General features: G+C 44.0%; 1 protein-coding gene across 2 annotated transcripts in view; it reads left to right on the top strand.

Moving 5' to 3' along the window:
• Positions 1-15,458, top strand: part of NSF (AAA-type ATPase family protein) — a 51,544-nt gene that overhangs the window by 24,631 nt on the left and 11,455 nt on the right. For both annotated transcript variants that reach the window (XM_077373613.1, XM_077373612.1), the window contains exon 12: positions 15,267-15,400. In XM_077373613.1, coding sequence (XP_077229728.1) covers positions 15,267-15,400 — 134 coding nt within the window. The remainder of the gene's footprint in view (positions 1-15,266; positions 15,401-15,458) is intronic.

Here is a 15,458-nt window from a genome sequence, read left to right as displayed (position 1 = left end):
ATTTTGCCTTTCTCGTTCGTCCTCACTCATAATTGCTCAAACAATGTTGCCGAATACGAAGCCCTCATCTTCGCTTTGGAGATGGGTCTAGAGATGAAGCTCCCTCAACTTAGTATATGGGGATTCCAAGCTTGTCAAAGCAACTCTTGACGAAGTATGATGTGCGCAAGGTACACCTCGTGCCTTACCATTGTCGTGCTACACAACTAATGGGACAGTACGACGACATCACGATTAAGCACATTCCAAGACATGAGAACAAACAAGCCGACGCTCCCGCTAGCTTGGCCGCCACAATGGCCTTACCTTTAGATGAGACGAAGATGGTTCCTGTATGTCAACGATGGGCCATGTCGACGCATCCTCCCCCTATCGAGTCTGACGAACAAATAGAGAGTGTCACTGAAATTGAAGATTGGAGACAACCCCTCATTGACTTCTTAGAACACGGAAAGCTTCCAGAAGACCCCAAGCACAAGACAGAAATTCATTGTGCTCCTCGATTCTTCTATCACAAGGACCAGCTCTACCGACGCTCATTCAATGGAACCTTCTTGACATGTATTGCAGAAGGAGAAGTTGATGAAGTCTTGCAGCAAGCTCACTCCGGTGTATGTGGAGGTCATCAGTCAGGACCAAAGCTTCATGAGCAAGTAAAGAGAATGGCGTACTATTGGCCCACGATGGTAAAAGATGCAATGGAGTTCGCTAAGAGATGCAAGCCTTGTCAGTTTCACGGGAACTACATATGACAACCCCCTGAGCCGCTCCATCCAACAATGGCATCGTGGCCATTCGACAACTGGGGCCTCGACGTGGTTGGTCCATTGCCTAACTCTTCGGAGCAACATCTTTACATCTTGGCGGCTACTGACTACTTCTTCAAATGGGCCAAAGCCGTCCCTCTTAAGGAGGTAAAGAAGGAGACTGTTGTCTAGTTCATCAAGATTCACATCATCTTCCGATATGGCATTCCTCGCTTCATCACCACTGATAATGGGAAAGCTTTCAAGAACAGCTTGATGAACCAGCTCTGCCTTAAATTCAGATTCAAGACAAGGTACTCCACCATGTACAATGCACCTGCCAACGGCCTGGCGGAGGCATTCAACAAGACCCTTTGCAAGTTGCTTGAGAAGGTTGTTTCTGAGTCAAAGAGGGACTGGCATGAGCGAATTGATGAATCACTATGGGCATATCGCACTTCATGTCGAAATGCCCCGGGGTTCACACCCTACTCTTTAGTGTATGGATTTGAAGGGGTTCTTCCATTGGAACTCCAAATCCCATCTCTACGGATTGCCATCCAAGAGGGTTTCACTGAAGATGACAACGTTAAGTTACGACTCACTGAACTTGAGGCATTGGACGAGAAGAGGTTGCAAGCACAGAAAAGGATTGATTGCTACCAAGCACGCTTGTCTCGAGCCTTCAACAAGAGAGTCTGACCAAGAACGTTTCAAAAAGAAGAGTTGGTCCTCGCAGTACGACGGCCCATCATTCTTTCCCGACGCTCAGGCAAGAAGTTCGACCCAAAGTGGGATGGACCATATGTAGTGAAGGAAGTCTACAATAGTGGTGCCTACCTCCTCATCACTCTCGACAAGCTTCTCCTTTGACCCATCAACAGAAAGTACCTCAAAAGATACTATCCCTAGGAGCATATGACGCTCCATGTCGCACGAGCCTAAACTGCATGATGTTGTTGGCCCACATGAGCCTAAATTGTGAACAACATAAATAAATGAATACTTTATTCAGTGTACTACTCCTGGCACGCATGAGTATAAACTGTGAACGGCTAAACACTAAAAAAACAAAAAAATGTTTTACATTTGTTCATGATTTTTATCAAAATTATGAAGCAAAAAGAAGCAAATGATGTCATTAAAAAAGTGTGTACAATGGTGTCATGATGAAAGGGGAAATAAGAAAGTAATGGGAATACATATCGATGTCCTATCTATCTCTAACATCTCCAATCACTCGACTCGATCTCATGCCGCTACTCTTTTGCAAGGGGAAGCTTCCTTCTTGTTTCCTCCATCTCCTCGGAAATCACCTCTTCAAGCTCGATTCTCAGGACCTCCTCCAAATCGGTGACAAGAAACTCTATTTGCTTCTTCCAATCTGAAGCATCCTCAGTAGTGGTGACGGTGTGTGCTCTCTATTGACACAACATGCCCCCACCACGACATTCTGTGATGATCCATCTCTGCACATCATCTCACGTTGCAGCCACAACCTCCCATATCTTTTCCAAGAAGGGACATGCAAGGACTCCGGTTGATTATATGGAAGACCCCAAAGATGAAGCTCCCATCCTTGTTAACAGCAAGAAGTTGTTGTAACCCCGGGGACGTGCACGAGGCATCCTGGCCAGTCACCACCTCCATCATGGTACAAGATTCAAGTCATTCAATTTAAGAAGGAGAGCTACAGCAACATGTTTAGAAGAAATTTATTAGGATGTGTCTGGCCACATGTGAGACAAAAAAAATAGTGTTTTTACCAATGAAGAGTGAAATACCTTTTGGTTCCAATGTCAAGGACTATCATTTCAACGAGGCCTTTTGTGTTCACGAGCATTCCAAGCCTGAAGCCTTCCTACAAGGACATCTTGTGGGAAAATGCAACAGCCATCGTTCCGACCACCTTCTCTGCAGGTGCCAAGACGATCACCATTAATAAAATAAAAAAACCAAGTCAAGGGATCTTTAAGTAAATATACATTTGGTCCTCAAACTACTGATGTCGTCATGACGAAACAGAGGGGCAGCAACAGCCTAGACATCTAACTTCTCCATCAAAGACAAGCTCAGTAGTCCGTTGGGTATCACCAATCCGAACACAAAAGCTTCTGGGTCTGGGCGAATGACCCACCGAATTGCCGGTTGGATGGTGTATATGCAAAAGAAAACAAAGGCAGCCCCATACAGACCCAAGATGGTCTCTTGGAGTGCAAGCAATGGCCCTCTCGAACTTGGCCATCTCCAACCTTGGAAATGGGTGATCATGCCCAAGAAAATCCTTTAGAGCCGCCAAGGCATGTGGATGAAATGGGTGCAGTACATGGCCGAACTAGCCCCAAAGAGGACTTGTTCTCAGCTTTGCTTTTTCTCCATTCCTGATGAAAGGAAGATGGATTAGAATAAATTAAGGCCAGATTTTTGGGCTCTTGGATGAGAATTTAAATGACGGACTTGGAATGGGTGGATTCGTCATTGTGAATCACGAGGGCCCACGCTCCTTCAAATCTCTGAACACGAGTCATGACTTGCTCGAAAGATTGGCTCGAATATCTACGCATGAATCTCTATCCACAAAATCCTTATTCATGTTTATCCCATTTTGTTGCTTTAGTATATCATTGGCCTTAAGCGAACAAAGGAATGCATGGTATTTTAAAAAAAAAACGAGCCGTGGGAACAAGTGCCTCTCTCCCTAAGCTTCCGATCCTCTCAGGTCTCCCACAAAGTCTCCCTCTCTCTCACGTCTCTCCATGGCCTTGGAGTTGAACTGAAGTCTAAAATTTAAACTTCAAAACAAAATAAAGAGCAAGGGTGTCATTATCAAATGAGGGAGTACCACTATGAAGACCGGTTGCTTATCCAAGAGTGGAATCCAACAAAAAATTGCCACATGCGACAAGAGGGTAGTTTTGCCATTTTGAAAAAAAAGAAGCAAAAGATCAGAAGGTGGTTAACGGGTGAAGAGGGAACATGATTCTCTCTCTCTTATTGACACACGTCTCTCTCGACTCTTTTTCACAACTCTCCCTCTCACACGTCTCTCCAGTCCCTTCTCTCTCTTGGCGCGTGGAGAGGCCACGGCTTCTTTAAAAAAATAAAGGTAAATAAAATCAAAACACAACTAAACTAAACTAAACTAGACAAAACTTGAGCCGTGTGAAGTCCACAAGTCAGACTCTTTCTCACTCTCTTTGGACGTGGAGATGCCACGACTTCACTTGATTAAGAAAAAAAAGTGTGGAGAGTCCAGACCCCCTCTCTCTCTAGTGTGGGTTATCCACGAGAAAAAGACAAAAAAAAGGGATGTTCGCTGATCTCCACGACTTCTCTCTTTTAAGCGTGGAGAGTCCACGACCAATGTCTCTCTCTATCTCCTTTTCACTCTCTCCTCTCTCTCCAAGTCTCCATATCCCTCATGTCGATCTCTCTCCACAAACGCTCCCTATCTCTCCACGTCTTTCTCTCTTCCCAAGCACCACTCACGGCTCTCTCTCTCTCTCCTTATGTCTATCAATCTTCCTCTCGGAGAGATTAGCTCCCCTTGTCGTGAAGAGTAAAATAATAAGAAAAAGATGGGAGGAGGATCGGCACTTTGTGTACATTAAGGCATCGATGAGGATTCAAAGTTTTTTCCTCAACGGCACGGAGAGGCCAAACAACTTGTCATCTGCTGCCTGCATTTGTTGCCAAGCGTTCCGCTCTTCTCGGCTTGCCGGCCAAAGACAATACTACAATGTTCGATTACAAGAAACACACACCTGCAGTGCCGGTGCTGTAGCTATGGTGATGATTGACAAAGCCTTGCAAATGAACGGTCTCCAATCAGCCCCTACTCATAAGAAATGGTTGGGTGCGTAGTGTTTGACTTCCAAGGGTGATCCATGGCAGCCACCTCTATGGGTGGCCTCATGCACAAGATGAGCCCGCACTGTAACTCACCTTTGATTTACTTAGGGACCTATGCTTGTGAAGTCTGCGCCATCTCATGGACTGACAAAGGCCAGTCAACCATACATGCAACTACGGCTAGAGATGTTGCAATTGTCATGGAGTATGGATTAAACACCATTGGATCTCGCCCTCCAGGATGTAGTTAACTATGTGATCAAGGAGAAGTTAGATGAAGTCAAGGCTGGCTTCATTGTCGTTTTCATGGATGGGGAGGTGGCGTAAAGATTAAACACCACTGGAATGTTTAGGGGCTGCTCTACGGAAGATGGGTCATGGTGGTATATTTGAAACCATCATCAAAATCCCAAAAAAAAAAAATGAACACCAAAAACAGTCTTGATATTAAAGAATCGAGTGGTTTCAAATGCGACTTCGAGAGAAGATTCGTGGATCGCACGAGCATGCGAAGGTGAGAGATCAGATGCTCTGACCGTGGTGGTAAAAAGAAGGGCTCTTGTTGAGAGAAGTGTCGGATGCACCAGAAGGGAAGAAACTCTTGTTGTGGGCTAGGATATATTGTTCCCTCCCTTCTTTCATGCGGCGGTCGCTGTCGACACTGGTAGATGACAATGTGGAAGAACACAATGATGGGAAGACAAGGCTACCAACGAGCCATAAAAAAATCGAGAATTGCAATGACAATTTCTTGGTAAAGCCAATTTGGTGACAATCACGTCAAATCCGAAGGACTCTTTGTCGGCGTACCTCGTGGGGAGTCCACGACATCCCGTGGGTTGCCAAAAAAAAAAAAAGGTGATAGCAGTCTCCCGTGGAGAATCCATGCTGCCCCGTGGAGGGTCCACGACCGACCCCGTGGGAAGTCCACATCCTACTTCATGTAGTGTCCACAGCCATCTCCGTGGAGAGTCTATGTCCTGCCCATGTCCTGCCTTGTGGGGAGTCTACAACCTACTTCGTGGAGTGTAGACAGTCAACCTTACCTCGTAGAGAGTCCACAGCTAGCCCCATGGGGAGTCCACTACCTTACTTCGTGGAGTGTCCACGGCCAGCCAACCTCGTGGAGAGTCCACGACCTCTCTCGTAGGGAGTCCACAACCATCTCCGTGGAGAGTCTATAGCCTACTCCGTGGGGAGTCCACAACCATCACCGTGGAGTGCCCACGATTATCTCTGTGGAGAGTCCACAGCCCTCCTGCCTCGTGGAGAGTCCACAACCTACTTCGTGGAGTGTCAACAACCTTCTCCGTGGAGAGTCCACAGCCCGCCTGCGTCGTGGAGAGTCCATTGCCTTCTTCGTGGAGTTTCCACGACCATGGAGAGTCCACATTTCGCATGCCTTGTCAAGAGTCCACATCCTGCCTCGTGGAGAGTCCACAGCCTACTTCGTGAGATGTCTATGGCCATCTCCATGGAGACTCCATAGCCAGCCTACCTCGTGGAGAGTCCACATCCAGCCTGCCTCCTAGAGAGTCCGCAACATACTACTTGGAGTGTCAACAACTTTCTTTATCCTGTGAAGAGTCGACAGCCCACCTCGTGGGGAGTCCACGACTTGCATATTAGTTCGTTACGACGCCGATTCACTTCCAAAATAGAAGACATCAACATACCACTCAGGGTTGGTGATTGTCACTCATATACCTGGACTATTCAGGATTAGTGGCGCTCCCACCCATACATCCAACTCAAAGGAAGCAAGGATGTGACAACAAAACCCTTTACGTACACGGTTTGCCATAGCACCCTTGGGGAACATTTGTGGACATAAAAAAATTGTCCGTGCAAAATTACAAAATCGCCCCAATTCTCTTAAGTGGGATCTACACCCTATAAAGAGGTCTAAATGTAGGTGGTCTCACTTGAGCCCAAATGGGAGGCCCACTAAGTGGCAAGGCCAAGGGCCACCATTTCAAGTACAACTCACTACCACCAAAACCGAAACAAAGAGGTAGTGGGTCCCACAACCACTTACACCACTATGCAAGTGGTTGTGGGTAGTTATTGCATGTGGGAGTAGTATATAATGATTTTTCCTCTCTTTCAAGGGGATAGCAAAAAGCAATCAAAGAGAGTTAACAAAAAAAAGCAAAGCAAGAGGAAAATGGAGAAGGATCCAGAGTGAACTACTTCAAGAGAAAAAAAGCTCTCCCTCGACAAGACAATCAAGAAAAGCTCTCCCTCAGCAAAAGCAATTAAGTACTTGAAGAATTCTTTCCCACGAAGATCAAGCCACCACAAAAGGCCCTTCATCGGAGGAAATCTAAACATCTTCACAGCCGATAAAGCGCGAATTCCGGAGTGAAGTTCTCGCGTCTTCAAACACCGAAGAATGAGAATCATGCTGCGAAAGCCCTCTTCTTCACCACACCGATCATTGTCTTCTTCTATTGATCGTTAATCAGAGAATTCTAGAAAGTTGTACCACATTTTCTTGTAATTACAATTTCTTTGTAATTTGTCCTCGAATTTTCGTGTTAGTGAATTTGCGTGAAATTTATTGTCGACAAATAAATTTGTCCGAATCAAGAAAAAACTCAAGGAAAGCCGATGAAAAGAAGAAAACGAAGAAGGGGCCGAAGGAAACGAGCGGAGAAGGAAAAGTTTCCGCCAGAAAGCTCCAAGGACTCGCCGAAAAAGAGAGACGAATGATGGGTTTTATAGACGTTTTGGGCTGGAAATCAAAGGTCGCGTCCCCTCTGATAGAAACCGACGTGTGGCACCTCTTCACTTGCACATGTTTGTCAAAGTAAAAAATGCGTCGTTTCATCATTACAACGCAAGCGCTAAACCGCCGTTACGTGAGGATCAAAGCGTCACGACTCTCCCACCTGTCCCCTCGAAAGATCTCCGGATGACACGTCATTCTTCACTCAACAACGTGGCAAGACAGTCTCTCCTGGTACGGATGGTGGTTTAAAAACACTTAGCCAAGAGAACGCCATTCATCATATTGCTGACTCGGTACCGATAGTCTCCACATTATGCATTACAAAAGTCATGAAGACCTTGTCCATGATTCGGTACCGACTGAGAAGTGAGAAGAAACGCTTCGAGAAAGCAGTTGTGTAAACTCTCGCATCGCTTGGTACCTAACAATTATGCAACTACATCGGAGACCTCACATCGCTTGGTGCAGACCAACACAAAGATTACAATAAAAACAGTACAAATTACATAAGAAGTCTATTTTTTATTCATTCACGTATGGGAAAATGTTTACAAGAGGGCTTCTAGGCCAATTACAAAGGACAAAGGAAGACCTATACGATTGAGGCTCTATCGAGCTACAAGAAATGATGGACTCTATCCATCGCCATCCCGCTCCATCATGCCACGGTGGCACAATCTTCTTTGCTCCGGAAGGAAGCTTGATCCTTATGGTGCCGTTATCAGGATTATGGCTGATAACGATGGCATAATCACCCGATTGGATCCTCTTCAGGATCTTCTTCCGACGGATCTTCTTCTGGGAGAGCCTCCTGCCGAGGGTACGCGGCACCGACCCTCGTTGCGCCTTTAGACGTCCCTTGTAGCCGAGCCGTTAGAGCTCCATTCTCCCCCTCCAACTCCTCCATCCTCACACGAAGTTGAAGAACCTCCGCACCAAACTGGAGGAGTTTATTAGCCAAGCCATACCCCCTCTCCTTTGCGTGCTTCAACGACCGCTTGTAGTTGGCGGCGAAACTGGGGATGCTGTCGGGGGAAACGCCGCTCTTGGGAACCGGAGAATCCAAACGACTTCATGATTCAACCTTCCTCTTCTTTTCGCTCCGGGATCCGCGCCCCTTCTCTTTTCCGGCACCGACGGCACCAATACCGGAATCGTCGCAACCGGAACCACAATCTTTGGCGAACCAGTTCTCGCCATCACCACCTTCTTCCCTTTCTGAGCCCCTCATGTCCGTTTAGCCACCAATTCTCCGGCGTAATCGTAATGCCTTCTTTCCTCCTCCGATGGAGAGGTCACCTCTACCACCAGAATGTTCGACGCCGATTGGTTTCCGATAGCTGGTTCTTGAGACAGGACTGGCGAAATGAGAAAGTTAAAGAGGAAGGAAGAAAGAAAAAGAAAAGAATACGACGAGAAATGGCCTTTCCCCCCACCTCTTTAATAGCTAGATACGGGGTGGGAAAACTAGGCAGGATTTAATGATCCCGCCGATTTTCGAAAATCCACAGCGGGAAAACCAGGTGGGAATTTAATGGTTCGCCGGTTTTTGAAATTTAACAGTGGAAAATTAATGAAGGATCGATTGGGAAATCACGCTTCATTATGAACAACCCCATCGGGAATCTACGAACCATCAACCGTCTCGACCTTCAGCTTCACATTCAAATCCCAAGTTCCCTCCAAGAACGCTTCAACTTTATCTATCGCCAAGCAGTTAATAAAACAGGGACGGTACCAGATAAACTCTTAAAAAGTTTGACTACTTGCTCGACCCACATAACGGGACAAGGAAGTAGGGGGGCAGTTTGTTAGGGGTAAAATCAGTATACTCGCTACCGACCCTCACGTCAACCCCAATCACAAAACCAGTTCAATATAAACTCGTGTAAAGGAACCATCAGTACCGAGTTGACCCTTCCACCAATCTTGTGTCACGCGCCACCAAGACTGCTCTCCCTAACATCGGCACCGACTCTCAAAAAGAACCAGACACGATTGCGAAAATCCCGCCATCAAGCGATCAATCCGGATAACCGTTACGTCAAATACGCCCCACACGAATTCAAAGAGTCCCACCAAGGCTACCACCCCCCATCTCCGTTTAGAAATCCAGGAAATCACTCCCCCACGATTGTAACTGCCGCTCATTACGCCCCACGTGGACAAAATCAAGGGCATGACTGGCGTCATGGACATTGTGGATCTCCTCCCCTATAAAAGGGCGACTACGCACTCAACCCAAGGGATGGAATCCAATTTCTCCCATCTGTCTGGTAACTTGTCTTGGCCCTCCCCCTTACTCATCGTCCATTGTCTGTGTTGCCCATTTCTGACTCGAGTGTCGAAGTGGCCGCCCGGAGCCACAACTCCGGGCCCACTAATGCTTTCTTTGTGAGCGCAGTATCACAGGCTTGACCCAGCTAGTATGTGCAGTCGGATTTTGGGCGCCATCACTGTTTTAAAAACATTAGTAAAATTGCGCCATAATATCTGTCTCTATAATAATTTGTAAAAGCTGCTCCCAATTCCCTGAAAACAAGCTTATGGAATTTTTTAGAGGAAAATGATAGGTAAACAATCACTTTCGGATCATTGCTAACGACCAATTTTTGGGTTGCACATGGGGACATGTATGTGCAAGTGAGATTGCTGATCTTATATGACATTATGATGCAACCCGCATGGTCTTGATCCCATGTCGAGTAGACATTCCATATGTAAGATTAAGAACTACAAAATTCAATGATTTAGCTTTTTTTGGTGGAACCCTAAACGAACTTAATGGATCAAGGGCCTAGGATCATCTGATCAAGGTATTCTCAACAGAATTTGGCCAGACATTTGGTCTCTGGTCGAATCAACGAAACTGATCACAAACACGTGGCACAAGAAGGGCCCAATAAGTTGTAGTTAGGACTTAGGAAGGACCTAAGGAGCATAACAACCCGTCTTTTTGACATTTCCCTTCTTAAATCCCTATAGTCTAATCAAATTATTCTCAACTCTTCATCTATATTAATAAAAGTATGAAACCTATTCAAACAAGAAGCCCTATCGTGCGAACAAATCGGTGTGTGACATGAAAAGAAGATAAAATGTGCACGCAATGAAAATGACAAATTTTCAATTTTCATTCTTACCATTAAAAAAATGACAATTTCCTCTCGGGGTCTTTTATATTTCATTAATTTATGTTAGTTGATTATGGGTACAGCTGGCTGGCCCTATCCGTTGTTAGCATAGTTGTAAATTTTGTTTCGGTCGAAACTTTTCGGTCACACAAAAAAATATTAAAAAATATGAGAAAAATCCCAAAAAATAAAAAAAAATCAATAGAATAGAAAAGGATAAAAAAAACTAATAAATAGTCCAAAATATGTGTCCCAAAAGGCATATTCATTACTTAAACACTTAAAGTCTTGCACAAGTCCAACTGATAGCCTGATACATGGAAGAACATAAAAAAAAGATATATGAAAGTGAAACATAGACAATAGCTAGTAGCAACAACTTTCAGTCATCATAACCCGGATGATCATACTCAATGTCGTCTTCGTCGTTGTCGTCGCCGTCGCCGCCACCACCTGGACCCAGTAGGGACAACTTCTTCAAGAGGCATGGCAAAGTCGTCGTCGTCATCCCTGGCCCCAGCCCCAACCACAACGGTAGGTGCTTCAAGATTTTCCCACCCAGTGTCTTCCGGCGTGAAAATGACATCTTCTTCTTCCGCAACCCAATCCATCATGACATCCAGATGGTCTATGCTCAAAGGGTCACTAGTGGTAGATGATTACCTCAACAAGTCCCTGAAAAGGAAAACATTAAATTTAATGTCAAAGGTTAAACTTAAAAGCTTAAAGTGATGAGGTGAGAGTTGAAAATATTATATTACGTTGTATACCTTTGCCGAAACTTAAGGTTGTAATGGACAAACACCAAGTCATCCAATCTCTAGTACTCCAACCTATTTCTCTTTGCGGAGTGAATGTGTTCGAAGGTGCTCCAGTTCCTTTCACACCCAGTCGCACTGCAGGTCTGTCTGAGGATTCTGATCGCAAAGCTCTGTAATTCTTCCACGTCACCTCCGAATTGATTCCACCATGCAACTGTAAAGTAACAAATAGTAAAGCATTATTTACTGAGAAACTGAAAGTTAAAATGAATTATACTTAATTAAACAAACAACTCAAATATACCTGGTCCCAACTTCGTTCGATTGCGGATTGCAAGCTCATTCCAAACATACCCTTAACCTCTCGATAATCCCCAATTTGATTGGTGATGAGGTCTTGTGTACCTTCATGAAGTACCAGTCGAGTGATGCATGCCAGCAAGCCTCTGGTTACTTCACTGTGCCTAGAGAAGGTGAGTGAAAAACAGAGCAGGGTTGAGAAAATATCCTGCTGCATGGAGGGGACTGTGGAATTGCCTATCCCATCTTTGGTCGATGATCCTCTAGATGGGCATGTAATCTGATTTTTTCTTCAACCTCCCCTTGATGTTCTCTTTAGCCCTATCCATGGCCTCATATAGGTAACCCAACGCCGGTTTGTCCTGCCGATCTACCAAACGTAGCACTCTCACTAAAGGCTCGCTGATGTTTAGAATGTACTTGCATTGGTCCCAAAAAGATTTGTCCAACACAGTACTAACTACCCCTTCACTCAGTGGGTGTTGGACAAACCTACTAGTACTATACTCGTCAGGCACGAACATCTGCTGAAGTGCTTTCCGATTCAACACCAGACTTTGTATGCTAATGAAATTTGTAGCAAATCTGGTTGAAGCAGGACGGCACAACTCCTTCCCACCTGTGAACTTCTTCCTCATCAAATTCAAGAGACCTCCGTGGTTGTAGATGAACTTTGTAATCGTCCGAGCCCTCTCAATTGTGGTTGCTATATGAGGAAATACACTTGGTTTGCACAGATGCTCCAAGATGAGATCTAAGCAATGGGCTGCGCACGGAGTCTAAAAGAATGTACCATACGCTGCTTCTAGTCTTTTCCCAGCAGCTTTATAACTTGGCTCACTGTCAGTTACTAACTGCACCACATATTCCGGATTCACCTCTGCCACAATCTCTTCAAAGATATTGAATAATTCATCGGCATTCTTCACTATGCCAGTTGCATCAACAGATTTGAGGAATATGACTTCTTTAGGGCAGTACACCAAAAAGTTGATTAGGGAACGTTGTTTGGTGTCTGTCCATCCATCGGCCATAATGCTATAGCTAGTGTATCTCCATGACATCTTAATGTCCTCCGAGTAGTTGTTTACCCCATCCACTATATTCTTCAAAATGGAACCCCTTATAACATGATAAGTAGGTGCCTTATAACCTGAACCCACGGCATTCACAGCATCAAACATAGGTTGCCAGAAAGATGAATTGGCAACGTTGAAAATGAGATTGGCATCGTAGCAAAGCATGCCAACCGCCATGTCTGCTCTATCCACTGTTTCTTTGGTAGCCAAAGCACTTTTAATACTTGGCTGGGCTCCCGGGATTGTTTGTGGTGCAAAGAAATTCCTGATCCCTCCTGTGATTCCTTTCTTCTTCCTTTTTGTACCACTCGGTTCTACAAGAACTTCCTTACCCTTTCGCTGAGGCAATGTTGTAATGCCAATATCTTCTTCATCATCCTGCTCTTCTTCTTCGTCTGGTGTGCCATAAAAACCTCAAACCTCTGCTCTGGATACGCTCATCCTAGCCCTTTCTTTTCTCTTTGCATCTAGAAGTTGCTTCATTCGGTATTTTACATCTTCAGTCACTTTTTTGTATGATGCTACCTCACCAGGAACAGCCGCTAAATGTTCTTTCAAGCGGTATTATACCTCCACCCTATATGACTTTGCCACAGAATATGCAAGTTACTTTTTTTTTTTTTGACCCGGAACCAATCTACCGAAGCCCATGCCGGGTCATCCGATCTAGCGAGTGCCGAACCAATAGAGGATGCTCCTGCAGAAGGTCCCGATCTCGACCCACTCATTCTGAAATGAAGTAGAAGAAGGGGGAAAATGAATTAGAAGAAAGGAAATGGAAACAAATTACAAAAGAAATGAAGTAGAAGGGGACAAATGAAGTAAGAAATAACATTGAAATGAAAGAAAGGAAATGGAAAGAAATAAAGAGAACCTTGAGGTTGAACTTGAGTTGAAGAGAATAAGATAATATTAGCCTTCACTCACTTGAAATTTGTAGTGTAACTTGTAAGCCTTCACTTGAAATTTGTAGTGTAAATTATAATTTGTAAGCCTTTGGAAATAGTTCTTGACTCTTGTAGTTGTAAGTTGAAGGTAGGCCTTCCCTTTGCTCCAAAATGGACTTGGATTGAGTTGAAGAAGAGTGTAGACTTGTAGGAAATTTAGTAGAATAAATAGTGCAAGTGAAAGTAGAGAAGAGAAGGAGAATCACTTATGTGCAGGTGGAGGAGAAGAAGGTAGGGAAAAGGCTATTTATAGAGTTTTTTTTATTGATTGTGCAAGTAAAATTGACTAAAATACCCTTCCCAACAACTATAAACGGTCACATTTTGAGGCAAAAATGGTCAAAAACCCAAAAGAACCGTTGCAGGGGCATTGAGGCAATTTCTGCGAATTTCAGTCAAATTAGCCGTTATAGCCTTTTTCGAACGAAATTCAAAATTTCGTCCATTTCGGACAAAATCCGAAATTTCAGAAAATTTCAGACGAAATGACCGAAATTAACCGAATTTCCACCGAAACGAAATTTTGGGGATTTCGTTCCGTTTTCAGAACGAAACCGAAACGAAACGAAACGAAATTTATAACATTGGTTGTTAGTGAACTTTCTAATAAAAAAAACCTCTGATTATTGTCACGTTTTCTAAACTCTCCTACTGTTAACTTCTAATGCCAAGAATAGAGCCTTTTTTCAGTCTGGCGTCATAGATGACCATATAATGACAAAAGGTCCTACTTCTGTTTCCTCATCTCCGGTCATAGTTGTGAATGTGATAGAGAGGCGTGACAAACTAGGATGGCACTAATGCCATTAACACTCCATTCAACAAACGAGCCATAAATCTTATGCTGGGAAGAAGGTGTCAAAAAAGGCAAGCCATGATGCCAATTCGATCGTATATATTTACAAATTGCGATAATCCTGATGTTGTGATGATAAGATCAAATATTTGTAGCTGATTCCAGTGAGGTGGAGGTTGGAGTTGTTTATCAGAGAATCAAACTCCTCCATAGATTCCTTAGTAAATGTGGTGGTGGAAGGGGACTCCCAGAATGTTATTTGATGCCCATCGATTGTCTCAACAGTGCCTCATCACTCACTGACACCTTTTTAACGCTAGATCTTCACTGTAGCAATGCTCAAACATCACCTTATCAACATGTCAACATGGCATCGTGAGATCACGCCATGCCAAGGGTGCTTGGAATATGCTCTCAACATGTTTATCAATGAGTCTCATGAGAATCGTCTCTTTACCCTTTGACACTTTTTGTAAGGTGTATAAAGTCCCAACCCTAACCACTTAGAAAATTCAAACCTTAACCTCTTTCTTAGAAAAAATGTCGAATCAAATATTAAATAGAAAATCAGTATTATTTAGTGGTTGGAGATTGTTGCCTGTATGGATCTTAAGCTGACGAGCCCAAACTAAAATATGAAAATTGCATGTTTCAAGTAAGAGATACAATTATTTACTTGTTGAAACTTGAAAACAGGGGAAGATGTGGAAAACACAAAATCATTTGATGGTTATGTAATCGTAAGTGCTTCAATGTCTTTGAAGTGATTTTTAATGTTGTTGCTGATGTTCTTTTCTTACCATCTATACAATTAGACGCCAACCTGTCGATTTCAAAGGAAGTTCTGATACTTGCATTTTCCCTCGAGAAATTCCATCTCATGGATGCAGATAATATTGATTCTGTTCTATTTGTAGACCTGGGCGCTTGGAAGTCCATGTTGAGATAAGCCTTCCTGATGAAAATGGTCGTTTGCAAATTCTTCATATACATACAAACAAGATGAAGGAAAGTTCTTTCCTTGCTGCAGATGTGAGCCTTCTAGAGCTTGGTAGGTGCTTTTGAATAGTTTTGCATGCTAGCTTTTCTTTGTGAGATTGTTAGATGCA

This window comes from Tasmannia lanceolata, unplaced genomic scaffold (genome assembly GCF_043159265.1).
Source record: "Tasmannia lanceolata isolate RefF3 unplaced genomic scaffold, GAP_Taslan_0.1 ptg000037l, whole genome shotgun sequence".
Classification (NCBI taxonomy): Eukaryota; Viridiplantae; Streptophyta; class Magnoliopsida; order Canellales; family Winteraceae; genus Tasmannia; species Tasmannia lanceolata.
The sequence above is the reverse complement of the archived record's forward strand: the minus strand, read 5'-3'. Positions and strand labels throughout refer to the sequence as shown.